The following is a 26,855-nucleotide window of genomic DNA, read 5'->3' as shown; positions in this document are numbered from 1 at the left end:
ACTATACTCATAATAATTTCTCATGCTTGATGGTCATGTTACTGACCATTTCAATATCCTTCATGCCTGTCACTTGCTCGAGAAAGTCACCCCCTCTACTTTTCATCGGGTGCAGAAGGTAATGTTGAAGAGTATGTAGATAGTCCGTCGGCAGTGTAGTTGCGCTTCACTTGACCATTTGTGAAGAAATAATAAGAGGTTGGTTAAGATGGTAATTGTAATTTTATTCTTACTTTATTTTTGAGTTTATTTTCCAGTTCACTGTGTTAATACTAGAAAGGCATATCACATCATTGTGTTCAACTGTGTTTAGTTTTTAGTTCAACTGTGTTTAATTTTCAATTCGTCATTATGTTTCATAGTAATACATCAATCCTTACTTTTCTACATTCAATATCCCTACTTTTCTACATTCTCCTCTAAATCATTTTCCGTATACTTTCCTTATACTTCTTACCTTCATGGCTTAATTTTGGGTTACTTTAATCTTTCATTTTTAATCTCTGACCCTAAGTTTCCCTATTGCAGGTTCCACTGTAAAATCAATTATATCAATTCTTTAATCAATTTTATTAAACACAACTACATTTAATTTTTGGAATGTGAAACTTTTGCAACAAACAAAAAGCGTGCTAATGGAAGGGTCCGGCCAACAAAGGTAAGCCTATATCCGTTTCGGTGTGGAGTATATTGTTATTCCCAATTTGAAATCTTAATTATTATTATTATTATTATTATTATTTTGTCTTTTTATTTTATAATTCATAATTTTGTTAAATGTTTTAACCATAGAGTTTGCAAGGCATAGAGTATGTTAGCGGTGCATACGTGAATAAGTAGTTGGTTTAAGGCCATCTTCAAGTAATCATTTTTGTGCATGTAGATTGTAGACAACAATGGAGGAAGTGACAAAGATTGCAAGAGCCGTGGTTTTATGGATAGTTATGAAAATGAAAAGCAAAGAAGATAGCGTCGATTTACTCTAAAAAAATTTTTTTTGGTGTTTTATCAAAGATTCAAAATGAAGGAACTAATTCATAATTTTGGTTGTTGCAAAAAATTTATTTGGAGACTTAGATAGATTCCATGAATGACAGATTCACTTCAATCTTCTTTTCCGCGTGCGTGTATAAATTAATTTCCCGTTCTTGTTTCACATTATTTTAATTGTTGATAGTAGTGCACTTGGTAATCGCGGTATAAGCTATGTGGGAGGGATGGAACACTTGGAAATGTTCTTACCAGGTGACAAAGATTGAAGGTCTACAACCCAGCATTTCCCATGCACCAAAAATTTAAAAGCTCACGGTGTGAAGACATTTAGTTTTGACTCTTCACACATAGCAGAAGATCACGTCATGGAGTTAATTTGTTTTTGCTGTTGTATACTTTTTTTTGGAATCACAAATTTTAATTTAGCAATTTTTTAATTCCTTTTTAATGGAACGAAATTAGCTTTATTAAATATCGTTACTGAAGTACCCCAAAACCAATTGAAGTTGTCAAGTACCCACGAGCCGAAAGGATTTGGATATCAAGGAAGCGCGGTCAAATCATGAAATGCTTATCAGTACTCTACCACAATGAAATCACGAAATGCTTTTCAGTACTCTACCTGCCGCAATGAAATCCTTATCGTTATATACCGCCCCATTAATCTCATCCATAAAGATGTCGCAATAATTATACGAGATTATTTAATTTGTGTTTAGCCATTGTTTTAGTGATTTTTAGTATTACTGTTGAATCAAAAGCTGATGTCGTGAACTTAAATTTCGTAAAGGTAACCTATATATGAATCGTTTCGTTGATTTAATATGATAAGCCAGAAAGTGAGGGATATAGTAAAGTTGTTTTTGGAAGTACTGAACTTACGAAAGCAACACTAATATATGACCATACAGTGAAGACGGGGAAGAGCAAAGCAAATATGTATTCTATGAAGGCTAATGTGGAGCATAAGTTGTTGTATACGTTGATGCAATGGAGATGAGGGAACAACAAAGCTAGAATATGCATAATAGATGTTGTATGCATAGGCTTTATAACTATTTATACCAAATTGAAGGTCGTGGTATTTGTAATGAAAAGACGTCTTTTTCTGGAAGGAAATAATACAAGGATGGTAACTCTATAACTATTTTTACCGAATGTATCACACGGATGCACATTATCTAGAAAATAATCCACGAGATAAAATGATTTCTGCTCTGCGAGCCAAAAGAATTCTGAGGTGCTAAAGCACGGCCAAATCTTAAAGTCCCACGCGCCGAAGGCGCACGAGAGGTTGAGCCCAGACCGAAGGCCTGGGTGATACCCTAGTATATATATATACACACACGGCCACCGCGCTAACTTTCTTTTTCTTGTATCCACCGCCCTAATTCCTACGGGCACCCATCTCCAGGTTTGACGACAAACTTCTAAATGGTCAACAAATACGCGTGTTAGTCAAATTGGCAGCACAATGAGGGCTTAAACTAACAAATAAATCGTGCAAACCCTCTCTCCCATCGCGACCGAGATTAAATCCAGCGTATCAAACTTTGGCTTTATCGGTTTAGACTTGGCCGAGCATGAAAGAATTCAAAATCACACTTTCTCCGTTCATAACTTCCAATAAACTTCTTTAATTTCTGTTAATCTCATTTTAGTTACGGTAAATGGCTCCCAAGAGTTGGCCGAGCATCTAAGAGTCGTTAGTATGCTCAAAGAGAAGATTTGGCGATTTGTGGAGCTTATGTATTTATTAAGCACTAGGTCCTCTCTGAAGACGTGTCAATGACAAATTTTCTGACCCAACATTTTTTAAATTTTCGCCGCATAAACCAGGTACCCCAGAATGCGAGATATTGAAAGATTAAATTGTCGTGTCTTTTTCATTAAATTAGCGAGCATGTAAGAGAATTTGTAACTTTAGTACTACAAACCACTCAAGTGAGAGCGAACGGTGAAATCCGACAAGGAAGTGATAAGAAAGAAATTAAACCTTCTGTTGGAATACTTAATTTGTTATAATTGTTTGAATCCTTAATTTTTGTTTCTTTAAAAACTGCATGTACAAAGAACTCGAATGCATCTATATGCAACCCCACTAAACCAAGGATGCACGTTCCTCCTTTTATTACTGGGTCATATTTAACCCTAGTTCTCTGCTAGTTTCGTTTTATAAATTCTTTTAGTTTGAAAAATAGATGAATGGGGAACCAGTCCAATCAGTTCCTTGAAATTGAAAAGAAATTCTCCTTCTCATCATTAACAAAACAGATTAAGCAATTAGGAAGATATTTGACCGGCTTGAATCTTATATACGGGAGTATCGGCTAAAATCTCCGTACGATTGCTGATTTATCATCATGTTGATGATGAGACCTTCAAGAAGCAGCAAGTGTAAAGATAATATTATTAATGGACTTTTAATGAGTCTGCATAAGTAATGGGTGTAAGCCATGATTTCATAGAGTTCCAATGTTGAGAAATGTTGATTAACTACGAGTCTGAACTATCTGATACTAATTACTAGTACAACCGTTGACACGGTGGGAGGGCCGACCGAAGAACTTGACGAAACGACACCATCCAGACTACGATACAACTGCAACCAAATTCAATTCCAATAACACTTTTTATCTCTTACTGTCTTGGCCACCGATTGCAAACAGTTTCTTTGACTTGAACCTTCTAAATCTCGTCATCAGGGGATGTACAAACTCCGGCAAATCCTCCCAAGATCCGACCATACCATCTTATATCCATCCCTGGCCGCAGAACTAAATTTCATCACCAATGTACACCTACGTATAAGTCACCCACCAATTACTACAGACTGAAACACCTTCATTCATGTTAACTAGCCGATTCAAACAACAACCAACGTTGCCTGCAATCTCTTAAAAATCCAGCCAGCACATATCTCCATTTCTTGTTGGTGTCTCATAAGCATCTCTAGCCACAGATGGACCCAAACATCCACCAGCTAAAATCGATCCATGTGACCACCGACATACTACTGTCTAGTGCATGCAATCATTAGTTCATGGAGTTGATTCCAACAATATTCAAGGCTGCAAACGTTAACAACTTCAACACAAATGCACTCGTTGTTGCATCTCAGCCAGCAGCTACAGCCACCTGCAAGCGATCCATTCTTCCCTGTTCACCTACAACAAAATCAATTTCCCCTGACATTTAACAATCAATACCACCTGATGTAGAGCTGGCAAACGGGCGGGCGGGGCTGGCTTGTTACGGGTTACACGGGTTCGGGTTAATACGTGCCAAAACCCGCGGGTTGATATTCTTCACGGGTAGTCATTTCTTCAACCCGTGCCCGTAACGGGTAAAGATTGCGGGTTCACGGGTTACCCGGCTTGTTAGATTAAAAATCAAATCAAATTTTAATTAAGTTAATTTAGGACAAATTACAAAGATCAAACACAAGTATTACAATAAGCAAACACAAATCCTTCCAAATCCTTCCCTATAACACCTAACATACATCTAATCAGTCCATTTTCAGCTCAACCCATCGTTGCTTCAATCGCAGCAAGAATTCTATCCATTTGAAGGTGAAGTTTTTCTCTTGCTGAGAATCATCCAAATCCAAATGATGGACACCAACTCTTCCCTCAGTTGAGCCAACTTATATACAAAATAAAAAAAATTAGTTAGTCGGGAAACATAAAAGAATCAGTCACCAACCCCTTTTAGAATTAGTAGATAACTTTACAAGAAATGACACCATTTAGTTACAAAACTAGATAATAAAATTCAGAGTGCAATACCATTTTAGATGTTCAACCCCCGTGATGGCTAGAACTGAGTACTGCCAGTTAAAACATACTACAAAAATGTTGCAGAAGAATCTGTGCATTAGCTCCTTCAAATCACAAGGGATTTTGTTGAGACAATTTTTCAACCACCCTCCAAGCACGAACCTTGCCATTTTAGTCACCAACTCTTACTGCCATCAATAGCTCTCTATTTCTCTCCTTTTTCCAAACAATAACAATCCCATTTAACCAAATCATCTTCCACTCTTTAAAGAAATAAAAACAGAGATGAAAATCAATTTCAATTAGAATATATACTTCAATTAGAATTATCATCAACAACTGCAATTACATCCACATGACCATATATACTTCAATTAGAATTATCAACAAACAAAGGCATACCTCATTCAACAATACTACTAATAATTCGATCACACCAGTAACTCATATTTTTGCAATTTGTCGTAGGTCATAATTAAGGCGGAAAAAATTAAATAAAAAAGGAATGCAAACGGGAAGGATGATCTACTGACCATTGAAAGTGTTGTGGATCCATCACCTTCTTTGGCCTGCAGAAGTATGTAAAGAATTTCAACTCAATCTCAATGCATACGAAACTATTAATAAACCAAACAAATGAAGAATGCCAATTAACCATCTCATAAAATTGTGAGGAATTTTCTAGTTACGTCTTTTATTTATAATTCTTCGTAAACTAATGATGTCAATAAAGTTCATCAAACTCGTACCTTTTCAGCCTCTTCTCGTGCTTAGATGCTAAGATGATCAATAATCAAAGATTGCAGAATCAGTGGCTAATTCACTATGTTTTCAGAAAGAGAAATCAGATAAGCAAACATAATTTGGATTTGAGGGTTTACCGTCTTCCTTGAGGATAAACAAGAGCATCAATTTCTTTGTCTGGCCACCACCAATCCATATTGTCTTACATTTACTTCTGTTAATGGTCGATCACACCAGGCATATTACTAATACTAACTCACTTCAGTTCTGCGCTAATAACTGCAGTTCAACCTAACAACATGCACATCCAAGTATCAGTTCAACATATATACAATATCTTAAATACTAATCTCAAATCCTGGTTCATCAACAACCACATAGTCTCGACAACATACATAAATAACTTTACTAATTCGATTGAGAAGAATAATTACCTCAAACCAATCCAACTCAAGCAATTGAATTAGATTCTTCTTACTCTGACCTGACTCAGAATTCATCTCAAGATCACCACCATCTACCAAAACCAACTCTACCCTTCTTCTGTCTCGATCTGAGTCTCATAATCAGCAACCCTCAGAAACTCTAATTTATAAATTGGGGAAGAACATGAGGAACCCTAAATCTGCAATTTCTTAATCAATTTTTCAGGATAACTCCACCATTTACATCAAATACCAATCAAAAACAAACTCATCTTCTAACTTCTTCTTATTCACCTTTAATTGAATTCTTGATCAATTACAGAAAACCCTAACTATTGATTCTTCAATGATTCGTCACTGAATCAACTTCAAGGCTTAAATTAAAAAACTACTCATGAATCTTCAACAACAATAACTTCATAATTTATCTTCTAAATCTTCATAACATCATCCAACTCTATAAACTCTAATTCATATCTTCACTGATTTAATATTTCCTCTTCTCTCCTTGTTCAGCCAAGAACAACACCACCTCCAGCAACAACCCATGACTCTTGTCTAATTATCCCAACCTCACCACCTCAGAGCCCTCACAAGAATTCACCAGAGGTGAAAAACAGAAAGAAGAGAAGAAGAAAGAAACGAGAAGAAGAAGAAAATATAAATGAGAGTTTATCCTCTCGGTCGATTAATCCAGTGAAGGAGAGGCGACACGTATGAAGTGCGGGTTCACGGGTTAAACCGTGGTTTCACGGTCCGGGCCGGGTTAACCCGTTTCTCGACGGGTCACCATTTCTCCAACCCTAACCCGGCTTGTTTAGAAACCAGCCAGTCCGGATTCGGGTTTTCACGGTCCGGGCACGGATTAACCCGCGGATTTCGGCTTGTTTGCCAGCTCTAACCTGATGCCATTATTAGACAACACCAAAATTGTATTAAGTTGATAATGGTTCTAATACAACAACCATTTGCAATTGGAAAAGATCATCAGCACCAATTAAGGAAAAACAACATCTGCATTAAGAAAACGCAGTCACAATCCAGAACTAAATAGACAAGATGCATCAATATAATTAATGAACGCAAGGCAAAAATCTCACATCAGTATAGAAAGAGAGATCTTCATAAACGTGACACTCCACTCAAGTGGGTAGCGATTGGATGTTCATTCATAAAATGTGTGATTATTTTTCCAATATCTACTGGGTAAATATTGCCATAACATAGTGAAAAATGGGATCCCTGTTCTATCTCATCTATGTGATGTTTTACTCGAATATTCCCCTAATAAAGAAAATCTATTATAACTTGTAAACCCCTGGTCTCCGACTCTCAGCTGTGATGGCATTCCCTCTTCTTTTTCTTTTTGTCCGGCCACGCTAAGGCAACAACTGGAATCAATTGGTTTGACATCTTTATTGGGATGCACAGTAAGTGGGAACTGAGTCGCAATCCTCCAAAGACGCTCTTTCAAGGTGTCAACAGCTTCAGATGCATGCAAACCATGCAGGTCTAGCTTCCATACATCATTTTTGTGATTCCTTATACTTCAAATTTCTTGGGCTGCCTTAAAATTCAGACTTTCAGCAGTCATCCACTCTGGATGTGCCTTCCACGAGAGTTCTTGGGCAGAGTAATGATTGCCCCTTAGGAAAGCATTGACGGCTGCTCAAGAATATTGGGCTGCTGACCTGCAGGGAGACGAAGTAAGTGGTTAGTTTATTAACAATTTTCAACCTCTGAAATCCGAATAGTAGATTAAGGTGCTACCATCATCTTACAAACAAAACCAACACCTGAAGAACCAGCTCATGTGTCAATATCATATCAACTTGTATCTCCATTACAGTCTCTGTATCACTCTCTTAGTCTTAATTTTACATTGTTGCAATTACATAATATTGATATCTTGTAAACACCCCCTGCAACTCATTTCCATTTCAGTGCAGCTAACAAATACTATCAAGCCCTTACTCTCAAGTGTTGATGCAAAGGCAATTCATTATCAATTCCAAAACTCAAAACTAAATTCCTGTTTCATCTCAAATATGTACCAATCCCTTGAATTCACAAACTTAACTACAATTACAACTTCATTAGCAATTCACGTAAACTCAGAACTGAATATATATAACTTTACTCAGTTAACCAAGAAAAACCATTACCTCAAATTAGTTCCACTCAAGCAACTGATATCAATAGCTCATTCACTTTGATTCAAATCAGCTACCCATCTCAAGACCATCAACAGTTTCCCATTTCAATTCAACCAACACCTAATAAATTCTTCATCGCCATCACTGATTCTCAGAAACCTTAAAATACAACCCTAAATCCTCTTTTTCCTTGCTCGAGTTCAAATCTCAATTCAGGTCTTCAAATTATGCAAACCCATCCTTTAATTTCTCAATATCCAATCCCTAATTGAATTTCTAATTAATTTTGAAAACCCTAATTCACTGATTCATCGCTGAAAATGGAGAATCGGTTGCTATTTCAGTTTAAATTTGTGTTGGTTGGCCTGGTATCAGTACTGTTACTTGATGAAAATGATACATTCTCCAAGAAAGAAGAGTTCGATGGAAGGAGAAAGATCGAGAATGGAGAGAGGAAAGAAAAATCGACGGAACACACTGAAATTGAACAAATTAGTTCACTCTGTTCCTCAATACTAATTGTGGATGACGATGGTGATAGTGGTGCAGATGGTGACGGTGGACTGAAGAATAAATAAGACGAAGCAGTTTCGAATGAACTTGAAGGAAGACAAACGAAAAAAAAAAAACTAAAATCTTTGAGGTGCCCGATATTCGAACACGCGACCTTTAGGTCATTTTGATAAAAAATCCAGCCACAGCAAGGGTATTCTTGGTTTTTCAGCATGGACCATTCTAGATCTTTTGTGGTAATTGATCATTTAAATTTGACAAAAAAAAGTGGTCATATATGGTCTCCCTTGCTTCGCTCGGTCGGCCCAATAATGAAAATGAAAGAATCTTTGAGTGGAGTGACACTGCCATTAAATTTTGTTATTCAAATTTGGTTAAGCGTAAACAGAAAACAGAAGGTACGAAAAGGAAAGCTACATTTGTATGACCAAAGATTTTGTTTGGACAGCGATAATCGGGTAAAAACCGATCAAACTCTTTGAATCATTAGCTTAAAAATAAAAAGGAACATATATAAAGATTCTTCTAAAATTACTATCGAGGTGTAATCTCAATAGATCCAATGTTTAGTACTTACTTGTAGAGAATTTGGACAGCTGCTATTTTCAACTTTATCTCGTTCATGTTGCAGATGTAGATTTAGAGTGAGTTAACAAAACGAAAATATTATTAGTGTTATAAACGTTTATTTATGTTAATAAGGTAAACTGGGATACCCTTGTGTCTAGTCTATATAAATAGAGATTGTACTCTCCCTTTTTGTTACACACATTAATAAGAATTTTTCTTTTCTCTATATTTTTCTATTTTTCACACTACGTAATCAGACACGAAGCTCTACTAGCTTATCGGTAATTTTTTTTATTTTCTTGAACTCTAGTTTTATTTTTACTAGTTTTCTTTTATACTTTTTTTCTACACAAAAGAATCTCTGAAGTTTTACTGGTTTGGTTATTGTAATCAAATCGGTGATCTAATAAAGAGAACATATGCTTATTTTCGGACGACACAAAAAGACTATACCCAGAAGTATCGATGCACTAATGATGGGTTTTTCTTTAATAAAAAGAATCTTATGCACAATCTAAGTATTCTTTTATTTTCCCTACGTACTGTACTGCATGTGGACACGTATTCATATACATTTATTCTTTTCTTGACAACTGTATACCTAATTCTTTCACAACTGAATGTGGTTGGGTTGATTAACAGTTGTCAAACCTCTTTTTGAATCTTTGTAGATTCGAAGTGAAAACTTTATAATATATTATTATTATTATTATTTTATTTTATTTTGAGAGAAAGAAAGATATTATTATTATTATTATTGTTATTATTATTATTATTATTATTATTATGTAGTTAGCATTGAAAAGTTTTTTCTTTATGACGCCTTACTGAAATATGTCGGACACCTAATGTTCTGTATGTATAACAGTAACGTCTATGTTCCAGTCCGTCACGGTACCCATCTCTGCCATCTGCAAATTTTTATTAGTTTTTATCACTGAAGTTAATATGCACTTACTTTCACGGACATTGTATTATTATCTGTTATAGCGCATGAAGTGTTTGTTTGTATGTATATTAATTACCGGTCATGTCTGGCTATGCCGTCTAACCAATAGTTATTCCTTTATTTTTTTCATATTGGTCATGTCTGGCTATGGCGTCTAACCAATAATAATAATAATAATAATTATTATTATTATTTCTTTCTTATATATGTGATTCACAAATTTATTGGTCATGTCTGGATATGCCGTCTAACCAGTAATTTTATTATTTATTGTGCCATGTTTAATATTTATTTTTTGATAATAATTGTTTATATTGAATACAATAAATCAAACACAGCTCTTGGTTGGTAGCCTAGCAACAAGCTGAGCTCCAACCCCTCTCTGAATAGCAACTCCTAATCTATGAAAAATGAAACTACCAAAACCACTACTAGCATCATTATTAACCAAGCAATTCTTCAGACGCTTGAAGAAACACAAAGTGTCCTCGCCGAGCTCCCCTAAAGTAGAGAAAGCCAAAACACCCAAACCAAATCCCAAAGCAGTGCATTTGTCCAAGTATTTAGTGCGCTTTCGTGAAACTGCATTAGAGATAGCCTTACCTGGAACAAAGGAACGAACCCCATCGCCAGTGAAGGGAGAAACACCAGTGACATCCATACAAACATCCTGACCATTTTCCCAATTGAGAACAAGAATATCCGCAGGCCTCAAGTCTTTGCCATCCTCTGACTGCATACCAAGAGATACTTCCTTACGTGCAGGTACATTATCCTTGTAACAAATGTCAAAAACAACGTCATGAACAGAATCATGACGAAACTTGCTCCCAACATCTTTAGCATAGTGAAGCGCATGGTCTCCGAAGATATCCATAGATCGGTTGCAACTTGAGCATAGGCCATTCTGAATAAAAAAAAAAGGGATATCAAGTCTATAACAAAGCACAGCCCGGAACTTTCTAGGTCCAATACATTGATTGAACCCACTGATAGGTACCGCTGATAAATAATACTGAGCATGCTTAACACGGTTGCACTGCCATAAAATGGAGTCTCTTGCAGAATGTAAAATTTCTCTGGGATTCGCTTCTTGACTGCATCAAAATAAGTGACTTCTAGGGAATGCATGGAAGGGGTCCCAGTATCATCGACACAATAAGAAGAAGGTAATCCACATACCTGGATAAAGTTCTGAAGAGCCAATTGAAAGGCAGAACCTTTGTTTGCTGAGAATAAGTTACCATGAATAATCTTCTGCACTGAAGCAGTCTGACTCTGAGAAGCAAGGTAACAGTAAACACTAGTGTCATCCATGGTGTAAATTCCAAGGCCACCCTCCTTGATGGGTAAGGTGACTAGTCTCTGTTGCATAGGACCAAAACCAGGACCATCTCCAGTGATGAGTAATCGTAAATAATTAAGTAAATGTTCATCAAAGAGATTCGTGGCTGGTTGCAAGGCAGCTGGGTTGGTAGTACGCATTGCAAAATATAATCGAGATACACCAGTGCAATTACGAAGTAACAACATCTCACTCTGTGGGTCCTTAAGTTTTTTGATCGCCGCCATCAGTTGAATCGTCTTATTCACACTGGCCAACACCATCTCACTAATAAAGTCCAAACTCATCGGACTACCCAAAAGTTGAACCCCCTTGCAGGGTCTACCAATATCAGGAGGGAAAACACCATCGGTCGTGCTTCTGTGATCAAAAGAAGGCCAGAAAACTTCTATCTTCTTTACATTAAGATGCAGCCCCCTACTTGGACCTTCAGTTTCTATGATGTTCAAAGCCTTTGCTACCTCTAAAGTGTCACCAATAATAGTGTCATCATCAAGGTACCAAGCGTCAAATCAAGTGTGCATCGAGGAGCAATGGACTTCACTAGAGGGTGAAGTGTCAGTGCAAACAACAAAGGACCAAGGGGGTCCCCTTGTTGAACTCTAAGTGCAGACGACATAATATATTGATCATAATAGAGCTTAGAAGGACGCAAGTAACAAAATTCTACCCAACGAGAAATACTTGGACAATGAAGGCGAACTTCCTTGATAAGCTGAGTTCTGCTCACCATGTTAAAGGCATTAGAAAAGTCAATAAGCAGCATTGACATTTTATCTGATTTCCCTTTCATCTCGAATAAGCAGTTAACAGCATGAAGAATCCCTTCCCCTCCAGCAGGCACACCAACACCAAATTGGTAGTCGCCTAAGTAAGAAGCCATTTCCTTTCCAACTGAGAAAGCAGCGAATTTTGAGACCAATCTGCGCCACAACGTACCCACTGCAATAGGCCGAATACCCCCCCTCCCCCCAGGTTTAAGCAAAGGAGTTAAGGGCGCAAATTATCGCCTAAGATTCCAGGGCATCTACCAGCTAACCAAAGGTTAACAACCCCAGTAATTGAAGCGAGCAAATTATCTACCACTGCAGCAGCAACACCACTCATAACATCAACCAAATGTTGAGCACGAAGACCATCGCGACCACAAGACGTACCCTTGGGGAAATTTTTATAGCTCCCAAAACAGCACGCGAATCCACCGTGACTGGCTCAGACGGGACAACATCAGTTGGAATGGTGGGTGGAGGAGCCGGTGGGTGTTTATCTAGCAAGTCTAGATAGGTTTGCTCGCTGCAAGGAGCCACACCAGAAGAGGAGAGCACGCAAATGGTAGCCGCAAAATGACCACACTCTAACTTCCTCCGACAAGCCATAAAATTGGCAGCGCCTTGTTTTTTCAATTCAGATTTCAAATCCGTCTTCTTAGAACCACAGTGAACTGGCTGTTCAAGCAGTTTGTTAACCAGGGCATAGCAGCCACCAGGCTCCCTCCAGACTGTCAGCGCATGGTTGATGGAAGCAACCTGTATTCTCTTCTTATTGCCAGATTTTTCCTCGGCAGATCTTCGTGGACGGAGCAACAACTGCAACCACATATGGATATTACCTGTACAAGCAATGATTCTGTCAAGACAGGACTTAAGTTCCCTTGAAAACGCAATTCTGCACTTGTGGGGGATGGAAGTGACAATAGTAACTTGCCTCTGAAAAACTGCATTAAGTAAATCCGTGGAAAGAACATCAACCTCACAACTGTCATGCTGAGCGCCAATTACCACAGGGTCTGGTGAAACCAAAGGTTCAGTAACCTCAGTTGATGAACCTACACCTTCAGCAGGTCTATCACAGCCATGGATGAGAAAATAAGCGACAATAACATCATTGAGAGGACCTGAAATCACCTCCCCATGTACAGTCCCCTCCTTGCCTTTGCACGGCAACTTCCAGGCGTGCAGCTGCATAAACCTATAGCACATCCACATTCGAAGACTATTTAAAACTTTATCCCATGCAAGATAAACATTAAGGTCTTTGGAGATCAGTTCTCTGCAAAAAAATTTGCTATCTTCGGATGAAAAATGCCTGTCCAGTTCGTGCTTCACAAAGGATCCTTTAACATAACCTCTGCCATTCACTCCATCGCCACAACGGTGGAAGGACTTGAAGAGGCAGTGATAAAAGCCATCCCCTGATGTGCTTGCAACAGTGGAAGAATCGAACGCCTTAGCAGAAGGAGTTGCAGATGTACGAGAGGGTCGAGAAGCTCTAGGCATGGCAGCAAAAAAAAAGAGCGGAAGAAAAACCCTAAAGTGAAGGGAAAAAAGGGAAGAACTAAAACCCTAGACCATACCAGAAACCAAATCGTAAAAGAAACAAGTAGAAAAGGAAAGCGCCTTGAAAAATAAATCCAAAAAATGCTACTCCCTCCGTCCCACTCCTAAGTGACCTATTTGAAATTTGCACAATTTTTAAGGCAAGCAAGTAAAATATTACTTTTAAGCATTTTTTACAATTATACCCTTGTGAATAATAACTATCGAAATTTAGAAATGGTTTACCTCTCAAAATACTCCACGGATGTTCGCAAACTTCATACCATTGAAAAGCATTTTAAAACACCTACGTAACGAATATAAACATGCCTATCAAATTATGCATATTTCGTATATTCTTTATAATTAACTAAAAGGATAATTCCGGAATATCTCATTGTTTAATGATATAGGTCACTTATCATTGGGACAAAATCCAAAATCAAATAGGTCACTTAGGAGTGGGACGGAGGGAGTAAAAAAAAGAAGAAAAGGGATCAAACATGGTGCTTCTGATGATCAAACCCGGTTTTCAATCGCCGGAAAAAGTCTCCAAAGAGACCATGGTTATATTTTAATAATAATATTTTTAAGAAAATTCCGTTGATAATGGTAATTAGTCATGAACGCTTTTTGTGGGTAAAAACTGGGGAGGTTAAACTCGCTGCACACACGCTGGTCACTTAACATTCCCGCAAGGAGCAAGCTACGGGTTAAACTACAGTTCCCCGCAAGGAGCAAGCTATGGTAATTAGTCATGAGCGCTTTTTATACTCAGACAATATCCAAACTCTCTAACCTGGACTTCATGGTCCTTGACATTACTGGAAAGAACTATTTGTCATAGATTTTGGATGCAGAAGTGCACCTTAGTGCCAAGACTTTGGGAAACACTATTGTTCAGAACAACAAAGAATCCCCTGAGGATCGCAACAAAGCCTTAATTTTTCTCCGTCATCACCTTGACGAGGCTTTGAAGTCCAAATATCTTACGGTGAAAGACCCGTACACTTTGTGGAAAGAGCTGAAAGATCGTTTTGATCATCAGAAGACAGTGATTTTACTTCGTGCAAGGTATGAGTGAATGCATCTGCGCCTCCAAGACTTCAAGAGTGTAAGTGCATACAATTCAGCACTTTTTCAAATTGTCTCTCGTTTAAAACTATGCGGTGAAACAGTTACTGATGCTGATCTTTTGGAGAAGACTTACTCCACCTTTCATGCTTCAAACATTTTGCTTCGACAACAATATCGTGAAAGGAAGTTTAAGAAATATTCAGAGCTTATCTCTTGCCTTATAGTAGCTGAGCAGAATAATGAGTTATTACTCAAGAACCATCAAAGTCACCCAGCAGGTTCAATAGTTTCTCCAGAGATAAATGCTACATAAAGTCGCATCAATGTTGCTGAAAGCCGTGGGAAATAACATGGACGTTCGTTAGGTCCTAAAAATCCCAACTTCAAGAAGAAGGCTGGTAATAATTCCCATTATCAGAAGGGGAAGAAGAACGTGTTTCCAAAACACAAAGGCAAAATATCGCAAAGTCATTCAAAGCACCATGAAAGTGTTTGTCACCGTTGTGGTTCACCAGGGCACTGGGCAAATGTTTGTCGTACTGCAAGGCACCTTATTGACCTTTATCAGGCGTCTATTAAAGGAAAGGAAAAGAAGGCTGAAACCAATTTTGCCCAATATGACATACCAATGGATATTGCCCATCTTGATATTTCTGACTTCAAGAATGATGGAAATGAGATTGAAGACATGGATTCCTTCCTTAAGGATGTCTGATTTTATTTGATATATGATCAGTTCTTTTTAGTAGATTGAGTAGCAATTTGGTTTGAATAAGTGACAATGTTTTGTCATATTTCTTAGAGATTTTTTTTTCTTTTAAGAAGTTGATTTTAATGTATTAGTTATTGAAATTCTCTTTAGTAATGAAATTATTTTCTTAGTATTTATTCTCCATAACTTATATTATTGTCTTTATTTTTCTAAAGGGATATGGATATTTCTAATGGAAATCCGAAAACAAGTGACGAAGATATATGTCTTGTTGACAGTGCAACAACGCACACAATTTTTCGTAACAAAAGGTTTTTCTCCCATTTAACATTAGCTACGGCCAATGTTATTACAATTTCAGGGACTTCTAATCTTGTTGAGGGGCATGGAAAAGCATCGATAATGCTCCCTAATGGTACAAAAATACATGTCCAAGATGCCTTATTTTCAACAAGGTCTAAACGCAACTTGTTGAGTTTTAAAGACATTCGTCTTAATGGGTATCATATTGAGACAACAAACGAAGCTAACAAAGAGTATCTATGCATTACTGCCATTGTCTCGGGTAAGAAAAAAGTCCTAGAAAAGCTTCCATCTCTATCTTCTGGATTATATCACATTTTCCTAATTGAATCACATCTTGTGAGTCATTCTAAGACTTCTATCCCGGTGTTTTTAAACTTTGGCATGACCGTTTGGTCATCCGGGATCAACTATGATGCGTCGAGTTATTGAAAACTCATATGGACATCCTCTAAATAGACTTAAAGTCTTATCATTTAATGATTGTCCATGCATCGCTTGTTATCAAGGAAAATTGATTATTAGGCCATCATTGATGAAAGTTGGCATCGAATCACCTAATTTTCTGCAACGAATTCAAGGTGATATATGTGGACCAATTCACCCTTTATGTGGACCATTTCGTTATTTTATGGTTCTTATTGATGCTTCAACACGATGGTCACATGTTTGCTTACTTTCGACTCGTACTGTTGCATTTGCAAGACTTCTTGCACAAATTATTAAGCTACGAGCTCAATTTCCATATTTTCCTATTAAAACTATTCGCCTTGATAATTAATGCTGGTGAATTTACCTCTAAAGTATTTAATGATTATTGCATGTCAATTGGCATTGATGTCGAACACTCCATAGCTCACATGCACACTCAAAATGGCTTAGCGAAATCATTTATTAAGCGCTTACAATTGATTGCCCGACCATTAATCTTAAGGTCTAACTTGCCATTTTCCTCATGGGGTCATGCAATATTACATGCTGCAGCACTGGTCCGTATAAGACCAACCAGCTATCAAAAATACTCACTTTTACAACTCGTATATGGGCATCATCTTCGAACTTTTGGTTGTGCTGTGTATGTTCCCCATTGCTCCACCATAGAGAGCGAGAATGGGTCCTCAACGCAGACTCGGCATATATGTTGGCTATGACTCTCCATCTATCATTCGATATTTAGAACCTCAAACAGGAGATGTTTTTAAAGCAAGATTTGTTGATTGCCAATTTGATGAATCAAATTTCCCGTCGTTAGGGGGAGATAAGCCAAAACTTGAGGATCGTCGTGAAATTTCATGGAATACACCATCATTATCCCACTTTGATCCTCGTACAAAACAATGTGAACTTGAGGTTCAAAGAATCATACATTTGCAAAACATTGCAAACCAAATGCCTAATGCATTTACTGATACATGTAAGGTAAAAAAATCACATATACCTGCTGCAAATACTCCTGCGAGAGTAAGTATCCCATAAGGACATCATGATAATCATTACACGATACGCTTAAAGCGTGGAAGACCTCTTGGTGCAAAGGATTTAGTTCCGCGGAAAAAGAGATCAGTAGTTGGCATTCCGAAAAAAATTATTCTCTCTGAAACATTGATTGATCAATCAAATACTGATACACAAGTTGCACCTGAAGAGGCACATGTACCTCAAAATAATGAGATCTCTATAAACTATGTTGGTACAAGACAAAACTCGGATATGAATACAATTATTCCTGATAGTAAATTTGCTTTTACAGTTCCTTTGGATGTCATTGAAAATATTGATGATCCTGAACCACAATCTATCGAAGAAGTCATACAAAAGATTGGCCTAAATGGGAGGTTGCAATCCAAGCAGAATACAACTCATTAGTAAAACGTGGAGTCCTTGGTCCTGTTTTTGTAACTCCTGAAAATGTAAAAGCTGTCGGATACAAATGGGTATTCGTACGAAAATGTAATGAGAAAAATGAAATTGTGAGATATAAATCTCGACTCGTTGCACAAGGTTTTTCACAAAGACCAGGTATTGATTATCAAGAAACTTATTCTCCAGTGATGGATGCCATCACATTCCGGTTTCTTATTAGTTTGGTAGCTTTCAGAAAAGCTTGAAATGCGTCTTATGGATGTAGTTACAGCTTATCTTTATGGGTCACTTGATAGTTACATTTATATGAAACTTCCCGAGGGATTTCGTATGCCTGAAGCAGACAAGTCCAGGGATCGTAATGTATACCCAATAAAACTTCAAAGAGCTCTATATGGACTAAAGCAATCTGGAAGAATGTGGTATAATCTCCTTAGTTAAGTTTTACTGAAAGAGGGATATACTAATAATGTTATTTTTCCATGTGTTTTCATTAAGAAATCCAATTATGGGTTCGCTATTATGCAATATACGTTGATGATCTAAATCTTGTTGGAACTCTAAAAGAACTCACTGAAACTGCTGCTACTTGCAGAAGGAATTTGAGATGAAAGATCTTGGTAAAACAAATTATTGTCTTGGTTTATAAATTGAGCATGTATCAAATGGGATGTTTGTCCATCAATCTACTTACACGGAAAAAATATTAAAACAATTTAATATGGACAAGGCACATCCACTGAGTTCCCCTATGGTTGTGAGGTCACTTAATGTGAATAAAGACCCATTTAGACCTAAAGAAGATGGTGAAGAACTTCTTGGTCCGGAAGTGCCATATCTGAGTGAAATTGGTGCTCTTATGTATCTTGAAAATTGCACAAGGCCAGATATTGCATTTTCAGTTAATATGTTAGCTAGATACAATTCGGCTCCAACTCGAAGACACTACAATGGGATCAAGCACTTATTACGTTATCTTAGTGGCACTATTGATTTAGGTTTATTTTACCCTTATGAATCTAAATCAAAATTAATCGGGTATGCAGATGCAGGTGTTGATGGTAGTTTTTAGCTTAGGGTCAAAATCGTAATACTATGCACCTGACATGAAGTCACTATGACCATTAGCGCATTTATTAAATTAATCAGCAAGCTTACGTAAGAATTACCGGGGTACCTTTTTTTTCACGGGTCAGGTTCCACGGTAGAACCCATAACACTAACTGACATCACCTATACCAAACCCTAAATTCTCATGCTACCGCGCCAAGGCATGCCAACCGCACCACTGCGCCAATGGCATGCCATGCCAGCCGCATCACCGTGCCAATGGAAAACCATGCCAGCCACGTCTCCGCGCCGAGGCATTCCAACCATGCCATCCGCACCGCCGTGCCAATGGCAAACCATGTCAGCCACGTCTCCGCGCCAAGGCATGCCAACCATGCCAGCCGCACTACTGTGCCAATGGCAAACCATGCCATCTACGTTTACCGCGCCAAGGCATGCCAACCATGCCAGCCGCACCACTGTGCCAATGGCTAACCATGCCAGCCACGTTTACCGCGCCAAGGCATGCCAACCATGCCATCCGCACCACTGTACCAATTGCAAACCGTGCCAGCCACATCTACCGCGCCAAGGCATGCCAACCATGCCAGCCGCACCACTGTGCCAATTTCAAACTGTGCCATCCACATCTACCACGCCAAGGCATGCCAACCATGCCTGCCGCACCACTGCGCCAATGGCATGCCATGCCAGCCGGGCTTCCCTTCACGGCTGCTAAAACGAAGGCGTGCGGCAATCAACGGCCACCCTTCCACCTTAGATGCAAATCTTAGCCATACAAGGTCTCCATCCAACGCATGGTAACCTTTGGCCCAACGCCAAGACCCTAATTTTTGGCCGCGCCTAAACTATACCACCTCGGACCCGCACATCCCTCTTGAATTCTTCCTGAGTTTCACTTTCGGGCTGTTTTCAGCTCCCGAATGAGTTCAAAACCTAAATGTACCCTCGTAGGGAGATAGGAAATTCTTTTCCGGTCGATTTGAGGGGCGGACCGTCAAAATCCGAGTCCGTACGAGAATTCTACAACGATTCTAATAAATGGCGCTAATTAGGGTTTCTAAAACGAAGGCGTGTGGCCATCAACGGCCACCCTTCCATCTTAGGAGCAAATCCTAGCCGTCCAAGGTTACCAGACAACAATGTTAAACTTTGACCCAAAACCCTAGTTTGGCCACGCCAAGGCATGCGATGCCAACCTTGCCGCGCCACCATGCTGGCCTTCCCTATGCGGCTACCAAAATGAAGGCGTGCGACAATCAACGGTCGCCCTTCAATCCCAGGATCAAATCATAGCCGCCCAAGGTTACCAGACAACTCATGGTAACCTTTGACCCAAAACCCTAGTTTGTCCACGCCAAACCGCGCCAAGGCATGCCATGCCAACCTTGCCGCGCCACCATGCTGGCTTTCCCTATGCGGCTACCAAAAACAATGGCATGCGACAATCAACGGTCTCCCTTCAATCCCAAGAGAAAATCCTAGCAGTCCAAGGTTACCAGACAACGCATGGTAACCTTTGACCCAAAACCCTAGTTTGGCCATGCCAATTCGCGCCAAGGCATGCCATACCAACCTTGCTGCGCCACCATGCTGGCCTTCCCTATGCGGATTCCAAAACGAAGGCGTGCGACAATCAACGGTCGCCCTTCAATCCCAGGAGCAAATCCTAGCCTTCCAAGGTTACCAGACAATGCATGGTAACGTTTGACCCGAAACCTTAATTTGGCCACGCCAAACCGTGCCAAGGCATGCCATGCCAATAGCATGCCAACCTTGCCGAGCCACCATGTTGGCCTTCCCTATGCGGCTACCAAAACGAAGGCGTGCGACAATAAACGGTCGCCCTTCAATCCCAGGAGAAAATCCTAGCCGTCCAAGGTTACCAGACAACGCATGGTAACCTTTGGCCCAAAACCCTAGTTTGGCCGCGCCAAACCGCGCCAAGGCATGCCATGCCAATGGCATTCCAACCTTGTTGCGCCACCATGCTGGCCTTCCCTATGCGGCTACCAAAAACGAAAGTGTGCGACGATCAACGGATACCTTTCCTCTTAAGATGCAAAATCTCGACCGTCGAAGGTCACCAAGCTAGCAAGTATCCCAAGCCCGACTTGCCAGACGACAACAATATGCTACATGTTTTCCACGAAAACATTCGAGACATCAACACATATCACAAACTGGGGGATCCTCTTTGGATATTGGTTTGGCGGTTTACAGCGTGCGGTGTACACTACGCCCGTCATAAGGAAGTGTCATAAGGATGAGGCGGTTAGTAAATACATGGAGTAAGGGTGAAGCGCTCTCTTTTATGGAACATCAATTCCATGCGTTAACGGTTACCACCTCCTCCCATTTACTCACCCATTTTTCCATTCCTTTATGAGACCAGAGTACGTTTCACTTCGACTTGTATAAATAGGTCTTACCTATTTCCACCGAACAACAAGTTCAGTCAGGAACATACAACACTCATAAAACATTTGCTAGCTTTCCATCTATTAGCTTCCCACTTTCTGATACAATACCAGAATCAACTATTCTGGTCTCAACACTTTCCTTGCTTCCCTCCCCAAACCAACCCATTCTCCTTCACTTTGTGACCGAAGCAAGTCTGGAACGGCCATTTCTTGGTTTAGGTCGGACTTGTACAGATTGATCTCTCGAATCTAAAGTACTCCCTTGCAGTACATTGTTTAGGGTTTAAATTCGTTTCTCACCCACACACCCGAAATTACCAAAATCAGCAGAAACCATTTTCACCCTCAAATAATTGGCGACCACAGTGGGAGATTGATCTTTCGGTTACAATGTCAATTTTCAATCCTCGGTCTCATACTTCAACCCAGACGTCAGGACGATAGAATCAAACGATTCACTCATGGATCGACGAATCAGCTACCAGGCGGCCCGATTACCAGTCATGACACGACAAGGGACGACTGGGAACTTTCGAAGGTGATAGAAGCAAACGATCCGCTCAGGGATCGACAACTCAGTTACCGGGCGACTGAGTTACGAAGACACGACAAGAGGTGACTGGGGACTTCCAAGATGATAGAAGCAAACAAACCACCCAGGGATCGACGACTCAGTTATCAGATGACTCAGAGACGACTGGGGACTTTCTACAATCACGACGGTGCTTCCCACAAAACTCGGACTTACACCCGGAATATTCATTTTTTGTCAAGAAATCTGAAAAACCGAGTAAGTCTTGCTAGACAAAATACATGGTCTACTACTTCAAGTTTTCACAAAGATGATAAAAAACGATAGCCATATTGTTCTCATGCTTTCCACCATCATGCAATATTCACGATTCCACAACTTTCCCAGATGATTTGCTACTTACACTTCCGATTCAGACTTTAGCATACCAAAAGACCATTGTTCCAAAATAATCCAAAACTCTTATAAAAAACAACCGCCTACCAATCCAAAAACCATAAATACCGAACCATAAACCAGGCGCTTTGTTTGCCTTTCAAAAAAAAAAAACAGTCACCTACCCGTACGTGCCTACTTTGCACAATAATGATTACTCGTCACTATTCATGAGGTAGTCGACGTTACTACGGTGGTATTCTAAGATGAATTGTTTATGATGAAGTATTTCCACAAGTTTATGAAAGGCATACCCATGGCTAGGGTTTACACCAGTTCAGAAGAAAAATATTTCTACAGATTTATGGAAGGCATACCTATGGCTAGGGTTCGCACCAACAAGAAAACAAGAGAACAAATTGAAAGAGAAACGCTGGGGGTACATAGCTGGAATATGCTTTCCCACTTTATTGCTACCACTCTACCGCTAACACCAACATTCTGTGATCTATCCTGCAAGCCTTCCAAGTGACGTCTCCACCGTCCCACGGGCTGAAGCCACCAGCGTTATCATCACCGTTTGGTAGCCAAAGTTCCAGCACCAACAGTCCGCGTCCAAGACAATACCAGACGCGCTTACCAGATGCGCTCACCAGACGCGCTTACCGGACGCGCATGCCATACGCACTTACCAGGCACACATGCCGCACGCGCATGCCAAAAATCATGCGCAAGCCATACCGGCCACAATACCACACCCTGGTCAGCACCAACAGCTTGCATCCTTCCAGCGCTAGCTTCTCTGCTCGACAACCGATGCACCAACAACCTGCATCCTCCTCAACGCCCAAGCCTTCCTTCCGCTTCCCAGCCGCGTCCAAGTCGCGCCAAGTCAAGCCACGTACAAGCCAGCGCCCATTCCAAGCCGATCCAGTGCTAACAACTTGCACCTTTACAACAACTTGCATCTTGCTAGCGCTAAGATCTTGTATTTTCCCAGCGCCAGCAGCTTGCATCCGTCCAGCGTTGCTCTTGAATGCCCAGTAGAAGAGAATCAACAATCCAATTTCATCACGCGTAAAGATCAGGAACGACTTCTCCAAAATCGAAAGCAAAGGAAATCAACAACCCTCCTGAGTTCATAGAGACCCTCTTCCCTTCAGGAGCTGCGCGATTTCTGAGGACTTCACCCACAAAGTCGTGCAGTCTATAATGAAACAGTTATGTGAAATTCTATATTTCTCCAAGGCATAGCATCAAGACATATTTGCATCCCTCAAATGCACTGCATCAGGAAAGCAGTTGTTTCCATCCAGGAAGTCGTTCCCAAACCCCAACTTCTCTTGGAAAGCGCGATTGATAAATGAAACTGGGGACTCCTAACCACTATTCGCGTGAAGGGTGTCCAATTTGACAGCACGCTGATTGAAACAGCCGCTCCGCTTCAACGTCCTCCGGATCCGAAACCAAAGCTTCAACGTTTGGCTCTTTAAGTTTCAACGCCACTCCTTCCTTCAAAGGGTCGTGCCACCACACTTTCCATGTCAAGGATCATGATCGCAGCCATCCAATCTTCGTAGTCATGGACACCTTTTGATCCATCCCGCCAAAAATCGTGATCATGGACAGTTTGCTCACTTACGCATCCATCCAATCCTTTACTTTCATGGATACCCATACAATTCCAGCCAACCTACTTTGTTCCCACGACAAATGTGGTCTCGTCTGATTACATCTACTACCAAAAGCTGTTACCGCTCATTCTTTGAAACTAGCCGGAACTTCACCGTAGCAGCAATCACTACAAAGGTAACCCGTGCTCTTCCATATTTAATCTCACGTGGAAGAAGCAACAAAATCACCAGTACGGACGCACGAGATGGTGATATCTTTTTCATGGTCAACCCCCTGACCTTACAAGATGGAAACATGTAAGACATACTTGGGGACTGAGTGGTTTACACGGAATCCCTTTGCTATCAAAGACTCATGAGAAAAATACGGAGACGCGGCTGAAACATTTTCCTGAATAAAAAGAGGGAGCCACACGTCACATCCATAAGAGTACAATAAGCTCATACAATGAAAGTAAGCTACACGTGGGGACTACTAGCATAGGGAGCCTTCACTCCCCTCAACCGAGTTATGTCTGATTTTCAACATCATCGCTGCCGAAGTTTTACGATCCGCAAGAATTTCTCAACATGAAGCCGTACATGCGCATAGAAGACTCCAAAAGCACGCCACCAGGATACATTCACATATTCGTCCTTTCCATCGGATCCAACATGAGTATGACTGGGGACTGCTCACATCGTCCCATTCCATATGATAGTCCAAGATTCAGAAGCTGGTTCAATGGATATCTCTGGGAACAAAGTCCTTGAAGACTTTATAGCGGTACATCGGCAATAGAATTTCTCCCAACTCATTTATTTCATCTTATGACTTCGGAAGATTTCTACCATACAATCATCCACAGCATATCATCATCGCTATCAGAAGGTTCAGACACTGAACAAACTAAAGTCAAGGATGGACCGACAACGCAACCAAAATCTCCAAGATTAGCTCCGACATAATCATTACCGAACATATATTCTATCCATCCATCCCAAGAATGCAATGAAGTTTGGTAAATTTTGGAATCCCCTGGATAGACACTGCAAACAAAAGCACGGATCCAGACGAGCAAGAGAAATCAGAAGAGGGACGATACCTCTTTTCATGCAGGCGGAGTTTCTAAAGTTTGAACATAATAAAGGTTCCTTCTTGATCCATGAACGAGAATAGAGGACTGGGTGCAACTATGCCACCCCGGGCCTGTAACAACCCTCCTGATTTCTCTCTGAGTTTTACTGTCTGGAATTTTTCGCCTCCTAGACGAACTCAGAACCTAAATATTCCCTCGTAAGGAGATAGGAAATTATTTTCCGGTCGAATGGAGGTGCAGACCGTCAAAATCCTAGTTCGTATTAGAATTCTACAACGATTTTAGTAAGGAGGCATTAATTAGGTTTCGGCATGCCAAACCCTAATTTAAGCAAGTTACCATCATCCCGCGGAACTGAAGCCAGTCGTCATCCTTCCACGAAAGAAACCGAAGCAAGTTTCCATCATCCCACGAAACCGGCGGTGTAACATGAGGAGGAAAGCTAACACCTTTCGTATGAACGTGATGCTTTGGGATTTGAATAAGGAAAGGATTTCCTATCTGGGCCACGCATGGAAGGAGACAACCAGGCTGCGATAGAAAGCACTTCACAGCGCTAAGCAGTCCACACCATGCAAATCCAAGCCAGCGTCCATCCCAAGCCAATCCAACGATTGCGACTCCATTCCTAGCCGGTACAACGATTGTGGATCCATTCCTAGCCAGTACAATGTCTGCGGCTCCATCCCAAGCCGATCCAACGACTGTGGCTCCCTTCCTGGCCAGTACAACGTCTGCGGCTCCATCCCAAGCCGATCCAGCGACTGCGTCTCCCTTCCTAGCCAGTACAACGTCTGCGTCTCCATCCCAAGCCGATCCAACGACTGCGGCTCCCTTCCTAACCAGTACAACGTCTTCGGATCCATTCCAAGCTAGGTCAATACCAACGGCTTACCAAGACAAGCCAGCAACGCCAACGACTCGCTAAGCCAACAACTCCGGGTTTCTTAGCCTAGCCAAGATGGCGCACAACCAAGCCAAGTCAACACCAACTGTTTGCATCACTGCCAACAAACGCCTCTACCACTCCACGGTCCAGCCAACAACGTCGCGAGTAGAATTTACGCAAGGCCGTCATGCACGAGGATCGTGAACTCTCCTTACCTCTCGAAAAAGGTTAGTCGGACCTTCCTGATCATCTTTTCACGACCTGTGTTTCAATTTTTGTCTTCGCCTGTCACCATCTTATGCTTACCTCGCAACAATCCTCCTGTTCCGAGCTAAGCATGGGACTTAATGTTGATGGTGGTATTTAGCTTAGGGTCAAAATCGTAAAACTATGCACCTTACATGACGTCACTATGACCATTAGCGCATTTATTAAATTAATCAGCATCCTTACGTAAGAATTACCGGGGTACCTTTTTTTTTCACGGGTCAGGTTCCACGGCAGAACCCTTAACACTAACTGACATCATCTATACCAAACCCTAAATTCTCATGCTACCGAGTCAAGGCATGCCAACCATGCTAGCCACACCACTGCACCAATGGCATGCCATGCCAGCCGCACCACCGTGCCAATGGCAAACCATGCCATCCACGTCTCCGCGCCAAGGAATGCCAACCATGCCAGCCGCACCAATGTGCCAATGGAAAACCATTCCAACCATGTAAGACGCACCACTGTGCCAATGGCAAACCATGTCATCCACGTTTACCGCGCCAAGGCATGTCAACCATGCCAGCCGCACCACTGTGCCAATGGAAAACCGTTCCAGCCACATCTACCGCGCCAAGGCATGCCAACCATGTCAGTCGCACCACTGTGCCAATGGAAAACCGTTCCAGCCACATCTACCGTGCCAAGGCATGCCAACCATGCCTGCCGCACCACTGTGCCAATGACATGCCATGTCAGTCGACCTTCCCTTCACGGCTGCTAAAACGAAGGTGTGAGGCAATCAACGACCACTCTTCCACCTTAGATGCAAATCTTAGCCGTCCAAGGTCTCCATCCAACGCATGGTAACCTTTGGCCCAACACCAAAACC

At 40.7% G+C, this 26,855-nt stretch overlaps 1 protein-coding gene and 3 long non-coding RNA genes across 5 annotated transcripts; 1 reads left to right on the top strand and 3 right to left on the bottom strand.

Moving 5' to 3' along the window:
* Window positions 1–4,173: 4,173 nt before the first annotated feature.
* On the bottom strand, window positions 4,174–8,646 carry LOC113349016. Its single transcript, XR_003359883.1, has 3 exons — window positions 7,715–8,646; window positions 6,847–7,635; window positions 4,174–4,205 (listed from the first exon to the last, which is right to left on the bottom strand). It is a non-coding gene; the product is annotated as an uncharacterized LOC113349016 (long non-coding RNA).
* LOC113349015 lies at window positions 4,391–4,991 on the bottom strand. The gene is made up of 2 exons (XR_003359882.1): window positions 4,785–4,991; window positions 4,391–4,641 (listed from the first exon to the last, which is right to left on the bottom strand). It is a non-coding gene; the product is annotated as an uncharacterized LOC113349015 (long non-coding RNA).
* On the bottom strand, window positions 5,011–6,244 carry LOC113349014. 2 transcript variants are annotated; one of them, XR_003359881.1, is made up of 4 exons: window positions 5,954–6,244; window positions 5,657–5,810; window positions 5,309–5,344; window positions 5,011–5,038 (listed from the first exon to the last, which is right to left on the bottom strand). It is a non-coding gene; the product is annotated as an uncharacterized LOC113349014 (long non-coding RNA). The 2 variants fall into 2 exon arrangements; XR_003359880.1 differs by having other exon boundaries at window positions 5,657–6,244.
* A 6,230-nt stretch (window positions 8,647–14,876) lies between the features above and the next one.
* On the top strand, window positions 14,877–15,584 carry LOC113351873. Its single transcript, XM_026595782.1, has 2 exons — window positions 14,877–15,147; window positions 15,235–15,584. Exons 1-2 carry the CDS (start codon window positions 14,877–14,879, stop codon window positions 15,582–15,584), a joined length of 621 nt encoding a protein of 206 aa, XP_026451567.1.
* Window positions 15,585–26,855: the final 11,271 nt, after the last annotated feature.

The sequence above is a fragment of the Papaver somniferum genome, chromosome 2, assembly GCF_003573695.1.
Source record: "Papaver somniferum cultivar HN1 chromosome 2, ASM357369v1, whole genome shotgun sequence".
NCBI classification, from domain to species: domain Eukaryota; kingdom Viridiplantae; phylum Streptophyta; class Magnoliopsida; order Ranunculales; family Papaveraceae; genus Papaver; species Papaver somniferum.
The sequence above is the reverse complement of the archived record's forward strand: the minus strand, read 5'-3'. Positions and strand labels throughout refer to the sequence as shown.